Source organism: Nansenia antarctica (assembly GCF_963989245.1).
Source record: "Nansenia antarctica genome assembly, chromosome: 1".
NCBI lineage: Eukaryota > Metazoa > Chordata > Actinopteri > Argentiniformes > Microstomatidae > Nansenia > Nansenia antarctica.
Genome location: NC_137674.1, coordinates 45219046 through 45232609, shown reverse-complemented (window position 1 = coordinate 45232609; position 13564 = coordinate 45219046). Strand labels below are relative to the sequence as shown.

The 13564-nt window shown below is 43.5% G+C and overlaps 2 protein-coding genes across 2 annotated transcripts; one reads left to right on the top strand and one right to left on the bottom strand.

Moving 5' to 3' along the window:
* Nucleotides 1-6145: 6145 nt before the first annotated feature.
* kbtbd11 (kelch repeat and BTB (POZ) domain containing 11) lies at nt 6146-8230 on the top strand (the record flags this gene model as incomplete). Its single annotated transcript, XM_080523239.1, has 1 exon — nt 6146-8230. The coding sequence occupies one exon, from the start codon at nt 6146-6148 to the stop codon at nt 8228-8230; it is 2085 nt and encodes a 694-aa protein (XP_080379365.1).
* A 2342-nt stretch (nt 8231-10572) lies between these two features.
* LOC308150390 (monocarboxylate transporter 10-like) lies at nt 10573-13238 on the bottom strand (the record flags this gene model as incomplete). The annotated part of the gene is made up of 7 exons (XM_080523230.1): nt 10573-10719; nt 10848-11053; nt 11182-11385; nt 11684-11846; nt 12123-12274; nt 12527-12739; nt 13055-13238. 7 exons carry the CDS (start codon nt 13236-13238, stop codon nt 10573-10575), a joined length of 1269 nt encoding a protein of 422 aa, XP_080379356.1.
* Between the last annotated feature and the right edge of the window lie 326 nt (nt 13239-13564).

The window sequence follows — 13564 nt, the reverse complement described above, 5'->3', positions numbered from 1 at the left end:
CAGAATATCACCCTATTTCAACTAAGAAAAATCTTAGGGTAAAAAGACTTAACCATCGAGTGTCACAAAACTCATTTTGATAATTTGTTCACCTTGAGAGAGATCAGCACTGACGAATTCGGGCCAGCCCAATAATGGCCAGATCAAGTAATATCACAACTAGTTAGTATCTGGCCCAGAATATCACCCTGATCCTTGATCTGGCCATTATGGGGCTGGCCCGAATTCGTCCATTCTGATCTCTCTCAAGCTGAACAAATTATCCAAATTTGTATTGTGACACTCAATGGCAAGTCTTTTTCCCTAAGATTTTTTCTTAGTTGAAATAGGGTGACATTCTGGGCCAGATCGGACTAGTCATGATATAACATGATCTGGCCGCTATCACGGTCCATCTGTGCTGCTCTCTTTCAAGCTGAACAAATGATAAAAAAAAAATGTGTTAATGTAATCAACATTACAAGTTCAAGTATGAGTCAGGTTGTGTAAAAATGCTGTGCAGGTTATATCACTTCTACACTGTAAAAAGTGCAACAAAGTCGTTCATCCAATACAATAATTGTTATTTAAAACAGTAGACAACTATTTATTTGATTATTTATTTTTATTTGAGACTACAGTTAGATTAGATTAGAACTATTGATTTGACTATTGTAGAGCATTCACAATATGCTATTTGAATCATAGCAGCCACCGTACTTGCTACTGCGCATGTCAGATCAGATTCTCATCTCAGTATAGTGTTGATGAGCCGTTGTTGTTACAATACTGGTCACTTTATAAAGTATTCCCTCAGTATCGTCATTCAACATGGTGTCAGAAGTAAACGCGGACATAACAGACTCATTTTCAAGTTCAACATTTTGAAAACGGACATGGAAAATCAATCACCGATTGAGTGAGGACAGCTAGCTAACAAAGCTAACTTTGTAACTTCCGACCGTCTTCTCTACAGAGAAATGGCGAGTGTTCGAACAGCAGTATGACATGTTCAGTGCACATTTCGACAAGCCAGCCCGCACACAGGCGTATATTCTCTTCAATCTAGCAGGATCAGAAGCTATTGAACGGGAGGGATCATTCGTATACTCTCTGTGTTAACTGTGTGTGTTAACAGTTAAAGCTTTTGAAAATAAAATGTTCTGTTGACAAAAGGTATACATGTGTAGTTGTATATTTAATAGTAAAGTTTGTGTTCATGATTACATAATTGTTCCAGTTTTTGTAATTGAAAGTTATTGTTAATAATGAAGACATTCCCAGCAAGCACAAAGACGTTATAAAAACGTCATGATGACGCCTTTCAGAGATGTCCAGGACTAGGCCAGGGGCCTCATTTATAGAAAGTACTTACGGACAGCTCCGGAGGGATATAAAGGAAGACTGAAATACAATCATAAACATCAGTTCCCTTTAAATCTTGAATCAAACTCATTTTCTCGGCTGATAACAACATCGTTAATTTTATTACGAGCCACTTGCATGAATTACAGTAGGCACTAGGCAGTGCGGCTCACATGCCTGTAATAACTCTGCATAACCAGTAGGTAATGTGCGTACGCAAGGTCAATACTCGACGTAGAGCTACGATTGTTTCCACGGTCAAATCGACTCACGTTGGAATTGTATAAATCACTACGTTGACGTGGTTTTCTACGTACGACACGGGTAAGATCAAAATTTGATCTAAGTACTTTCTATAAATGAGGCCCCAGATCTATCTGGCTGATTTTTTGTTGTATTGGGGAAATTAGCCAGCTTGATCTGATCCTGGATCAGAGAAAAGAATCGGGGTCTATGTGATCCAGATGAAAAGTTTTGAACAACTGGGCCTTGGTGTTGATAGTGCTAAAGTGGCCCTAGTGGCTCCTCTATTTCTGCATCTGGAGGGCCAGCTGTTAAGCCAGGTGGGATATCGGTCCTTCCATAACCACCATACTGATGTGACACAATGACAGTTGGTGCTATTTTTGTTCTAGCCAGGGGTTCTCATGTTAAAGGGATCTATGTGGATGGGACATTTGATAGCTTTTTCTCCAGACATTGTCTCCATGCATTTGTCATTTGTACTGAAATATGACTTCTTATGTAATAGTTCCACATCTTCTTGTATCTGTATCTCAGTGTGGACAGAGGCAGTTTCAGAAACACTTAACTGTTTCCTTCATGCATACTCGCATAAGGGAGGATGTCAGTTGTGCAGTATTTACTCCACTCCTCTACTTCAGTTACTGATTTGAGGAATAATTGCGATTTGGGATCAAGAGAATGACCTTGGGATCCAAAGTCGGGCAGAGGGTTGTATCTTTTTGTTTTGCTTCGGGGAGGGTTATGTGTTTGGATTCCTTGTGAGCTGAGAACCATGATGAACTGTGCCCTATATCGGTGTCTATGCTCAATGGCACACTGACACCACTTAAACATCACTTTCTCAATGTGTACAACCCTAACTCTCTGCTCTCTGAAAGGGAAATCTTTATATACAGCCTACTAAATTGACACAGGATAGCTGGTTTTTCCCAGTGTTATGGTTCAGCAAACTGCAGATTCAATATTTTGGTGAAAACTAACAGACCCTCCACCCAAAAGATGATTATTTCACGCTAATGATTCTGACAGCTGAACCACCGCCACAGTGTAGGGGTTAGGGTTAGAGTTACAGTATATAATCTAGTTTATTTGCCCCCTCCCTGACTGTAAGCTGTACAGGACCACACCATCACCGTGCTGTGCCCTTTATCGTCATGAGGTAGGCCTACTTTGTTGCTGTGGTCGTCATCAGGCATAAAAAAAAAAAAGTTAATTCAATGAAAGGGGAGGGTAATGGATTATGTTTTAAGTACAAGCGGAGGGTCATGTGAAAATATTGTTTTTGAATAGTCTAGACTAGAGCTACACATTTTAAATCTCAATATGTTCTGCTTATTGCTAATAAGTCGACAATAGATTAGATTTTAAATAAAGTAATGAACTGGCATGACATTACAAAAGTCTAATTAAAACGTCTTACGTAATATATATATATATACTTATATTTCAGTATATTTCAGTATGCGCTGACTTAAATATTATTATGGGTTTACAGATAAGACAGGGTTTCCATGGGGACGGCGCACAAAGGCGCGTGAAGGAAGGTCGCATCTTCAACTCGGAATGCCTGTAGCGCGAGCGGCAGATGTGTAGGGTTAAAATGGGAGGGGGAGGGGCCTAGATCAATAATACTGGGAGGGGGTGTGGCCTAGATCAATAATACTGGGAGGGGGTGTGGCCTAGATCAATAATACTGGGAGGGGGCGTGGCCTAGATCAATAACTGTCGGACTGTATTTTACTGTAAGAAAGCAAAACACAGCCTGGGCAGCGAAGACGTAGAGCAGACTCCGTGCTGGACTGATTCTTTTAAATCGTGTGGGCGAAATAGGGCATTTCATGTGCACTGCTCAGTCGCATTGGATGACTTGGGAGACGTTCGTCGTGGTTTAAACGGATTTTGCCTGATAAGACTTCAACGACCTGACATTACTGATTGCTTTTGGATGTAGACCCGTCACCAGACGTCGATGTAGACTAGTCAAATGTTTTTCTGAGTACATCCGGATTATCAATATCACTGCCGTAACCAATTCATGAAGTCAAATAAACAAGTGATACACGTCGTTAATTGAAGGGAATAAACGAGGATCATCCTGACAAACGAAAAGACTTGAAGAGACCACCTTCAACGTCTTGTCTTGCATTTGTTTGGTTCTCCTATCCCAAGGATTGCGACTACCTTACATAACTGCTTTGTGTAGGACTGATGAAAAGGGACTGTTGAGCTGCGCTGACTTGTCACAGGAAACCGTAAGTCTGATTATGGCCCGATGTAAGAATGTATTTCTCTTTGCGAGTGTACCCTCGGTTTATCCTACGTAGGCTACACATTATAAGATATTGTGCAATCAATGAGTTACCAATGTATTACAATTGCTCTAACCTACAATGTAGCCCTCATGTCATTGTGATAAAATACATAGCCTAGTCTTTCTCCGACTGAGACCTAGGCCCTTATTTTCTGTAATAACACGAGGCAACATATAGACGTATACGTGTGTGTGTGTGTGTGTGTGTGTGTGTGTGTGTGTGTGTGTGTGTGTGTGTGTGTGTGTGTGTGTGTGTGTGTGTGTCTGTGGGGGGGGGGAATCCTCTCGTCTCCCATCCTATTCAGGATTAATGCATCTGTCGAGAGAGGTGCCCATTGCGCATGCGCCCTACGTCTCCCACGGGTCGCGATTAACACAAATAGATTAGTTCCAGTACGTCTCCTTCACACTGTGTAATCTCGTTGAAATCTAACTGTTATCTTGTACATATCACTTGCGGATGTTTTTATTAACATAATATACGGTCATGTGAAACACATAGGACAACCCATGAACACCTTTGTCTTTTTCAACATATTTCAACAGACATTGATCTTCAATTAACAATATTAAGAGATGGAGGTAATATAACTAAACATTTTTTATTTTTTATTGTTTGTTTGTTTTGAACTATTTGTAAAATGTAATTAATAGAAATGCACATTTCCTATGAGGAAAACGTTAGGACAACCCCCACATTTACTTTACTACTTAAACATTTACATTACTACTTAAAATGCCTACATTTAGAATCAAGTGCACCACATCAGTTGCGAATGATTACAACATCGTTAGAAGGGATTTTGGAGGAACCTGTCTTATTTAAACCGCAGACATTTAGTTTGGTTTGCTCTTGATTGTTGAAGTGAGTGGTATCACCATGGTGAGGTCAAAAGAGCTCTCTGAGGCCTTCAGAATGAAATCAGCCATTCCACTGTTCGGAAAATAATTTACACGTGGAGAACATTTAAAACAACTGCCAACATGGCCAAGCCAGGCCGTCCTAGCAAGTTCAGCCAAAGAGCAGACCACAAGATGCTTAAAGAAGTCTCCAACAATCCTAAAATGTCTTAACGGGACCCACAGGTAGTTCTTGCCACATGTCAAAGTATGCATCTACCATCAGAAAGAGACTGCACAAGTTTGATTATCATGGGAGGTGTGCAAGGATAAAAACATCAGGGCAAGTTTGCCAGAGAAGACCTAGACACACCATAACTTCTGGAACAATGCTTTGGACAGATGAATTCAAAGTTGAATTATTTGGTCACAGTAATAGAAGACATATTTGGGGTAAACTTAGACACTATTTGAGCACCTCATATCAACTGTAAAGCAGGGCCTGGCCAGCTCACCATCATAGAATCCACTAAGATTTTTTTTATTGTATGTGTGTGAGTGTGTTTGAGGAAAATGTAAGACCATCTGTCCAAAAATTTAAGCTGAAGCGGATGCGCACCATGCAACATGACAATGACCCATCTTAATCCTATTGAGATGCATGTAAGACACCCCTCAAACATCACACAGCTGAAAGAATTCTGCATGGAGGAGTGGGGGCAAAGAAATCTCCCAGTCGATGTCAGAGACTGGTAGACAGTTATAGGAAACATCTAATTGAGGTTATTTCAGCCAAAGTGGGCAATACCAGCTAATAGGGCATAGGGTGTCCTAACTTTTTCCTCAGTAGGAATTGGCATCGTTGTTGATTTTTTGTTAAATAAATAAAATAAATAAATAAATAAAGTTACATTTCCATTGTTTTTGGTTCAGTTACGTCACCTTTATCTATATTGTTTGAATAAGATCAAATATTGATGTCCATATTTCTTTAAAAATAACTATATATTTCATGAGGAGTACACATTTTTTCACATGACTGTATGTGGCTTAGAAGGGTTTGATTTTTGAAAAGTGTTTTACTTAGCAGTCATGGAGAATAGCCTACATTATAAGTGACGTTGGAGAGAAGAAAAAAAAGTAGGCCGTCAGTGGCCAAAGATAATGTTTTTGCTGGTGGAGTAAGGGCGCCCCTCAGAGTTTTGAAAAAGTCTTGGCAATGATTACCACAGCCTTTTAATTGTAGTTATATTCATATTTCTCTTCTTGTTTTATTCCATTTCAAATAGGTGGAGAAACAAGACGTGCTGGATCTAGAGGACAGGACACATTACTGAAGACAGGCTTGGAGATTCTCCCCACTATGATTCCTGAGGACCTAAATCTCCACTAGCTCTGATCAAGATGAACAACAGACAGAGACAGGGTGGCGGGGCGTTCACAGTGGAGGCAGATGTCATCTTCCATGCGGACAGTTCTGACCTCGTCTCTCCCATAGATGACGACGGAGGGTTATGTCCAATCTCACTGAGGCGAGAGGAGAACTCTAATGTTTCAGATCTGGGCTCCCTCCGGGACAGCCAGGGATCAGCTCCAATGGTGTTTGAGAAGGAGTTTCTCTTGGACGGACCACTGATGGGGAATCACCATTTTGACAATCCGCAGGGTGACAAAGCCAATGCAGATCAGTTTCATGTAGTTTCTAATGATAAGGGTGTTAAGCTCAAGCTTGATGCTGGCACACATCAAAACGGTACCGGTAGAAATGGCATCAGAGAGGATATGAATGGTGCCAGGGCGAAGGTACCGTGTAGTGTGGGTCCCTCTGGATGCCCCCCTGGAGAGGAAGTGGAGGAACCTCTGGCCCTCTGTAGAGACAGCACTGTGCAGATAAGAAGCGTCACCGCCTCCACAGAGAAGGGGACCGCTGCGCCTGACACTCATTGTATCAGTGCTGGCACACAGCCAATTCACAGCTCCCACCAAGCTGATGCAACACAATACAACACACTGCATGGACATTCAGGGCTCGTATCGAGCATAGGGCACAGGGACGGTGGTAGTCACAAAGTCGGAAACACACCGCCTAAAGAGGAACCGGATTTAGTCATCGAAGTAGGCGGGCAGAAAATCAACGCTCACAAGTCTGTTTTGGCCGAGAAGAGTGACTACTTCAGGGCACGGCTGTCGAGGGACATCCTGAAAGTGAAAGGGCTGAACTACAAGACTCTGTCTGTTTTGGTAGATTATATTTATACTTCTAGGATGAATGTGCACAAGGACAACGTAGTAGAGGTCATCACCGGGGCCAAGATCCTGCAGGTCCCCTGTGCGGTCCAGGCTGCCATGGACAGCATGTCTGAGCAACTCACGGCGGAGAACTGCTACGAGGTTTTGACCATCGCCAAGAAGCAACGGCTAAACGAACTCAAGGAGACCGCGTATCGATTCATGAGCGACAACTTCCTGCAGATCTTACGCGACCCGGCCGTGTACGGGCGCCTGACCGGGTCAGAGAGGGATCTGGTCCTGAAGAAGAGGACGGAGGGGAAGAGGTCCCTGATGGTGGCGGAGGTCAACGACGTGTTCGACCGCATCGGGAGCCGACCGCAGAGTCGCTGTAACAGTCGACCGCAGAGCCCCCTGTCTGTGGCCTCCTTTGAGGAGAATCACATGATTTACTACTTCAACGAGGCAGCCAATGACTGGAGGCCGCTGACTGTGATGCCAGAGGAGATCAACACTAAAGGATGCGGGATATGCACCATGTACAATTACCTGTTCGTGGCTGGTGGAATAAAGGGCTACGGGGACAAGGGCAAGGTCTCGGATAAGGTCTTCTGTTACAACCCCGTCACCAACCGATGGAGCGAGGTTCGTCCACTGAACCAGGCGAGGTCGCAGCTCAAGTTAGTGTCCATGGATGGTAACTTGTATGCTATAGGAGGGGAATGTCTGTTCACTGTGGAGAAATATGACCCTCGGGTGGACCGCTGGACCACGCTGGCCCCCTTACCCAAAGGGGCGTTCGCGGTGGCGCATGAAGCCACCACCTGCAACGGAGAGCTGTACGTGTCCGGGGGTTCTCTCTTCTACCGCCTTCTCAAATATGACCCTAAGAGGGACGAGTGGCAGGAGTGCCCCTACAACAACAGCAGGAAGAAGTCCACGGACATGGTGGCTTTTAAAAGTTTCATCTACAGGTTTGACGTCAACCGTGACCAGGGCGTCAACGTGTTCAAGTACAACACCATAGTGAAAATGTGGCACGACTGTGCTTCGCAGCGCCAGGGCAGCCCTCTGCCCTTCCGGTGTGCCGTCATCGGAAACTGCATCTACTGTGTAAACAAGACACAGACCCTTCAGTTTATAGTGGAGGAGGAAGGCTCCTACTTTGTAGAGGAGCCACTGAAGGCACCTCTGGAAGCCAAGGGCCTACTGTTCCCTTTCATCCTCAGTTTGCCTGAGAAGGCTGAGAGGATTGTGTAACGTTGTCTTATCGTTGCCCGACGTTACAGACATGTTACATGGTAACAGAATATGTGGACATTAAAACATAAACAACACTTTTCAATGTCAGCTTTCTTTTTTCTTGTGTGTCCAGTTTACCTGCTCGAAATGGAATGTGTGTATTTGCATGGCGAGTTAGTGTCAACAGGGCAAGCCTTAACAATGACAAATGTTTTAATGTTGAATGAGTGCAACAAGATATGCATCAGACTGTACTGAAATGATTACACTTACTGGAGTTTATTCTGTGCATTTCCCTGTGTTCATTTTGTTTTGTGCACTCTTGTAATTGCAGGTAGTTAGAAAACCGGTAGATATTGTTCTTAATATTGTTGGTTGGCTGGTGGCTTGAGCCAAAAAATCTGATGTCAGAAGTTGTTGTATTCAGAATAAGTTGAACAGTTGAATAATGATCTGACAATTGGTTCAAATATTGGTCAATATTTTAACTAAATGAAATGAGCAAAAATATGAGCAACATAAATTGTTACTCTGCTATGGTAGTGATGTCTGCCCTGCAATGTTGTATGAGAATACATACAAGGCCATTGAAGGTAACAACAGGGTGTAGATGCTGTACATACAGAACATCTGCTATTCTCACGCTACCATAGATAATTTATGAAAACAGTTTTAAGAGCACAATGCACTTATTTATTGGTGAACTAGGGGACCTTCTCAATCAAAAAACAAGTTTCCAGGTCAAGTCAAATACAACATTCTTGCAGCACAGCCAGTAATAGCTGTTTCATTTTGTGCACACTGTAAACAAAATAGTTTTGTTGAATAAATAGATCCAAAGGCATATATTGCAGCACAAGAAGAGTGCTATTTTTAACTCATCCTGGAAATCTTGTTTCGGAGATTGACAGAATAGGGCCTTAGGTGTGCACAGATGTTTACAGGATGCTGAGAATCTGCAGCAGAGTACAGTAAGAGAGGTAGTGCACACTTCTTAGGGGCCCAGTCCCTGAATACATCACATTTGCCAAAGACAAAGTTATAAGTCTGGTTATAGGAGATACATCAACCCCTAACAGATAGTTACATTCATAGATATTTGATTGGTCGTTTGGTTTGAGCATCCTAGATCAAAACCCCTCTTCTAGCCCAGCTAAATTCATATCAACGTCAAGCAATAGCATAAGCATAACAATAGCATAAGCAACAATGTGTGCGTTGTTGTGAAACAGGGGCGCTACACTTGTTTCTACAGTACATAAACATTCCTCATATGTGGGATAGGGAGATTTTGCTTGTTCTACAGATAATGACAACGTTATTTTATTCACCATTTCTCCCATCAGATTTATTTTAGGAACCAGAGAGACTGTGACTGGTATGCAGTGAGCGAATTATGCACTTAGTACGATTTTGTTCAACTGCCAGACAGCTTGGCAGCAAAATTAAGACTTATCCTTATCCATTGAACTGTTGCGGCAACTGTTGCCCAAATGAGATGATGTGCTGCCATGGCATGACGTGACAGTTACTGCATCCATTTTTAATAGTAAGCACACTTTTCATCTACAGGTTGTTTTGATAATGTCTGCCAAATCCCTCTTAAAACACAACTACTGCACTTACAAGTATTGGATATGGACCAATAGCACTCCAACATATTGCTCTCAATTAGAATAGACAGTATTTGTTTGTTTCGCAATAACACTTCAATGGGAGTTTTGTTAAGCTGTGGGAGTTTATTATGTGGAATTTATTTGGTGAACAAAATGCAACTGATACAGTTTGTAACAATATCTCAGAAAAGGCAGCTCTGACTGATCTGACCAAGTGGATGTGGTTTGACATTACCGTAGTTTGGTATTTTGCTGGCTGGCGTCAGTGTGTTGTGAAGCTCTGATGCTATTGCGATGAATGGCTTGAAAGTACAATGTTGGTTGAAGGCCTTCTTACTGTTAACAGCATATTAAGTAACAGCTAACAAACTAACTGTTGTATAATGCAAGTCAAAATTAAGTGCTGCAAATAAAATATTTTGTGTTTGGAAAGCATCAGTGTCATTATACAGTGTGGTTTTGAGGGGGTCTTGATAATTTCACTGCTGTGAAATGATGCCTGTGTCTCTTATCAGACTTTACTTTGAACACTCTCGCCATCTACAGGACAATGCTCATAACAACATCTCACGTTAGGCTATTTCCTTTTGAATTAAAAAAAATACTATTATGGACTTATCATAATAATAATAATAATAATAATAATAATACCATATTCCATTTTCAAACATAGTTTATTTGCTACCCTTCATTAAAGGTACTAATCCCTCGGCCAGGGCTGAGACAGAGCCTGAGGTGTTGCTGCTATAAGCTGGTGTCTGCTCCTAGCCCTGCTGTGGCCTCGCTGGGGCCCTCATCTCCGATATACACCTCGGGGGTTCTCCCATGAAACGTTGTCATAGAGAAGTTTTTCACGTATTTCACACGTTCAGGTGGCTCTGATGGCTCCTCCTATTTGAGGATTCAGATCGAGAAGGTTTTTTTACATTGTCGATCAATATTAATGTATGATACTCAATGAAACAAATGAGGAATGATATATAATCAGTTTTCAAAGACGAGTGTAATCGGCGCATTACCTCATCGTAGGGAACCAAGTTCTCGGCCCATTCCATGATCTCTCGCGTCGAGTGGTCGATGGTGACGTTCATGATGCTTCTGCGTGTCTGTAGGCCCGAGCGCCGGACCAGGGGGATGAGGGCCAGCACGAAGCAGGCGCCCACGTTCATCGCCCCGGCAACCATGAAGCCCACGTTGTAGCTGCCCGTTATGTCGTTCATCCAGCCTGACAATGACAATCAAATGGGTGAACAGCCTGCTGTATGACTACAACCATGTTGAAGTTGGGTTGACAGACTGTCCTGAGATATAACTTCAGAACGGGCCCAACGACATCAGTGGCAGTAAACGTACCAGTGAAGGGTGGTCCAAAGCAGCTGACGGCGTTGACTGTGAGCATGAACCCCCAGGCCACAGGCATGTTCTCCGCCCCCATCAGGTCAAAGGTCAACACGGGGAGCAGGATGTAGTTCCCTGCGTCAGCGATCCCCAGCAACAGACCGAAGAACAGGAGAGAGGCGTAGGTGTGGAGGAGGGGAATCAACAGGTACAGCAGACCTGAGGACACAAGAGGAGACACACACAGATGTCACTGCATGGAGAGGACGCAGCTAGGACAGGCCCATCTCACTGGCCACAGGGAACGCCACTGTTGCTGTTATCTATTGCTATTGTCATGCTATGGACATAGTTGGTGGAGTATTTCATATCAACCAAAGGCCAAAGGTCAGTCATCAATGAACATACAGTAACTGACTGCGATAACTGATGACATTCACTTTTGCAAGGTAATTCACTGAAGTGCCCTATCATCACATTCAAGAAGCGCACGGCTACTCGAGTCAAGGTCACCCACCGACGCCGAAGACGGAGGCCATGTTGAAGTAGAGGCGGTTGATTCTGTCCGAGTCACAGATCTTGCCGAAGATGATGCGGCTGATCATGCTGCTCGTCCCCAGCACCACCATGATGTTACTGGCGCTGTGGACCGGGATGTCCAGCTGCACCGCATGTCTCACCTACAGCGGGGGACACACACAGATAACGTTGGAGTCATCTGGATTTCATAGCACTAAAGGGTCAAACCGAGGGAAATTCTCTCTTTGTTGTCAAGTAATTTGAGCCCTTCCAACTACCGTAAAGGGTTCGTCATGAATTGATGTGTTAAAAGGGGTGACATTATGAAATATGAGACATTAATTGTAAATGGCAAAATTGCAAACTGAAGACCCCAGTTCTCTACACCAATGTATACTATGGACGCTGTAACCATGGCTACTGTTAATGTCACTCACCATGTGGACGTATGGAATGAAGAATCCAAATTTACACAGCCCATTGGCCAGGACCCAGAGGAGGAAGACACTGTCCTTCCACAGGCCCAGGTCCACAACAAACCTCTTCATGGGTGAGTTCCTCAGGTTATCCACCACACTTCTGGCATGACCTGTCAAACCCATTTTAAAACATGTCTTTTCAACACAGAAGTCACATCCCTTATACTGTAGTCCAGACCATCAGTCTCATTGGGGTTACTGGAACAACACAGTTCCGGTGGATGCCTGACATGGGAGTTCCAGACAATAATCAATTGGGATATACAAAGACGAGGTGGTGTTGTATTGCAATGTGACATGTACTCCCAATTCCAGCGACTTCACTGGTTCTGGTAACCCTCGAGCAGTCGTCCCTACAGTACCTTTGGGGTTGAGGGGCAGGTAGGTGAACCCTGTGGCGATACACAGCACCATGAAGCCTGAGAACACCCGAAGACTCTGTCTCCAGCCCAGAGCGTCTATGAGGAACTGATGGAACTTGTTCTGGAGCAGCGCCCCTGCTGCCCCGCCTGACATCACTATGCCTGTGGCCAGGGAACGCTGGGTGGTGAAGTACTGGCTCACCATGATCATGCCTGACCCAGGGGAGAGAAGGCGCGAGATGGAAGGGAGTTGTTCTGGTATGGCGATTACAGCTTATGCTGCACCTGACATTCAAAGTTTAACAAGCTTATAAAAAGGTGTAGTATTGACTGTCTAATCTCTATGACAAACTGTTACATTGGATGCTGTTGTTGTGAGTAAGGCAAATTAAAGAACACAATTCTATCAAATCTTTCTGTGAAGCGATAGTACAGTTGCTAGTCAATACAATTCAAAGTAAAGCATAGAAATGATAAAAACGTCCCACATGACGTGACATCCTTGGTTGTTTCCTCTCCTCCACTCACCAGGTGTGAATGCAAAGCTGGAGCCCAGCCCTGTGAGGAAGCCATGCGTGAAGAAGAGTACTCCTATGTTAGGTGCGTATGAGGAGCACACAATAGAGACCATGATGATGAAGGAACCTAAGATGGACACTTCTCTGGCTCCATACATGACTGTCAGCTTCCCTGACAGCGGCCCAAATATCATGATGAAGCCGTAGCTGAGTGACCCGACCCAGGCTGCAGGGAGAGAGTGTTAGTTAGCCTTCACATTCTCCTCAATGGCATACATGCCTTTCCATTGAAAAGTGGTGTTTCAAGCCAATATATAGCCATAGTATTGCAGATTGTAACTGCAGAGGACAGGTCATACAGCAGGCCTATTTGTTTTTCTAGACAATTTGATGGCAGCTACTAGATTGTAATCAAGTGCAATACTGAAACACAACTGTGAACATTTCAAACCTGCAAACTGCGACACTTTAAATGAATGTGCAATAATACTATGTGCAATATGACAACCCTCGTGCACAT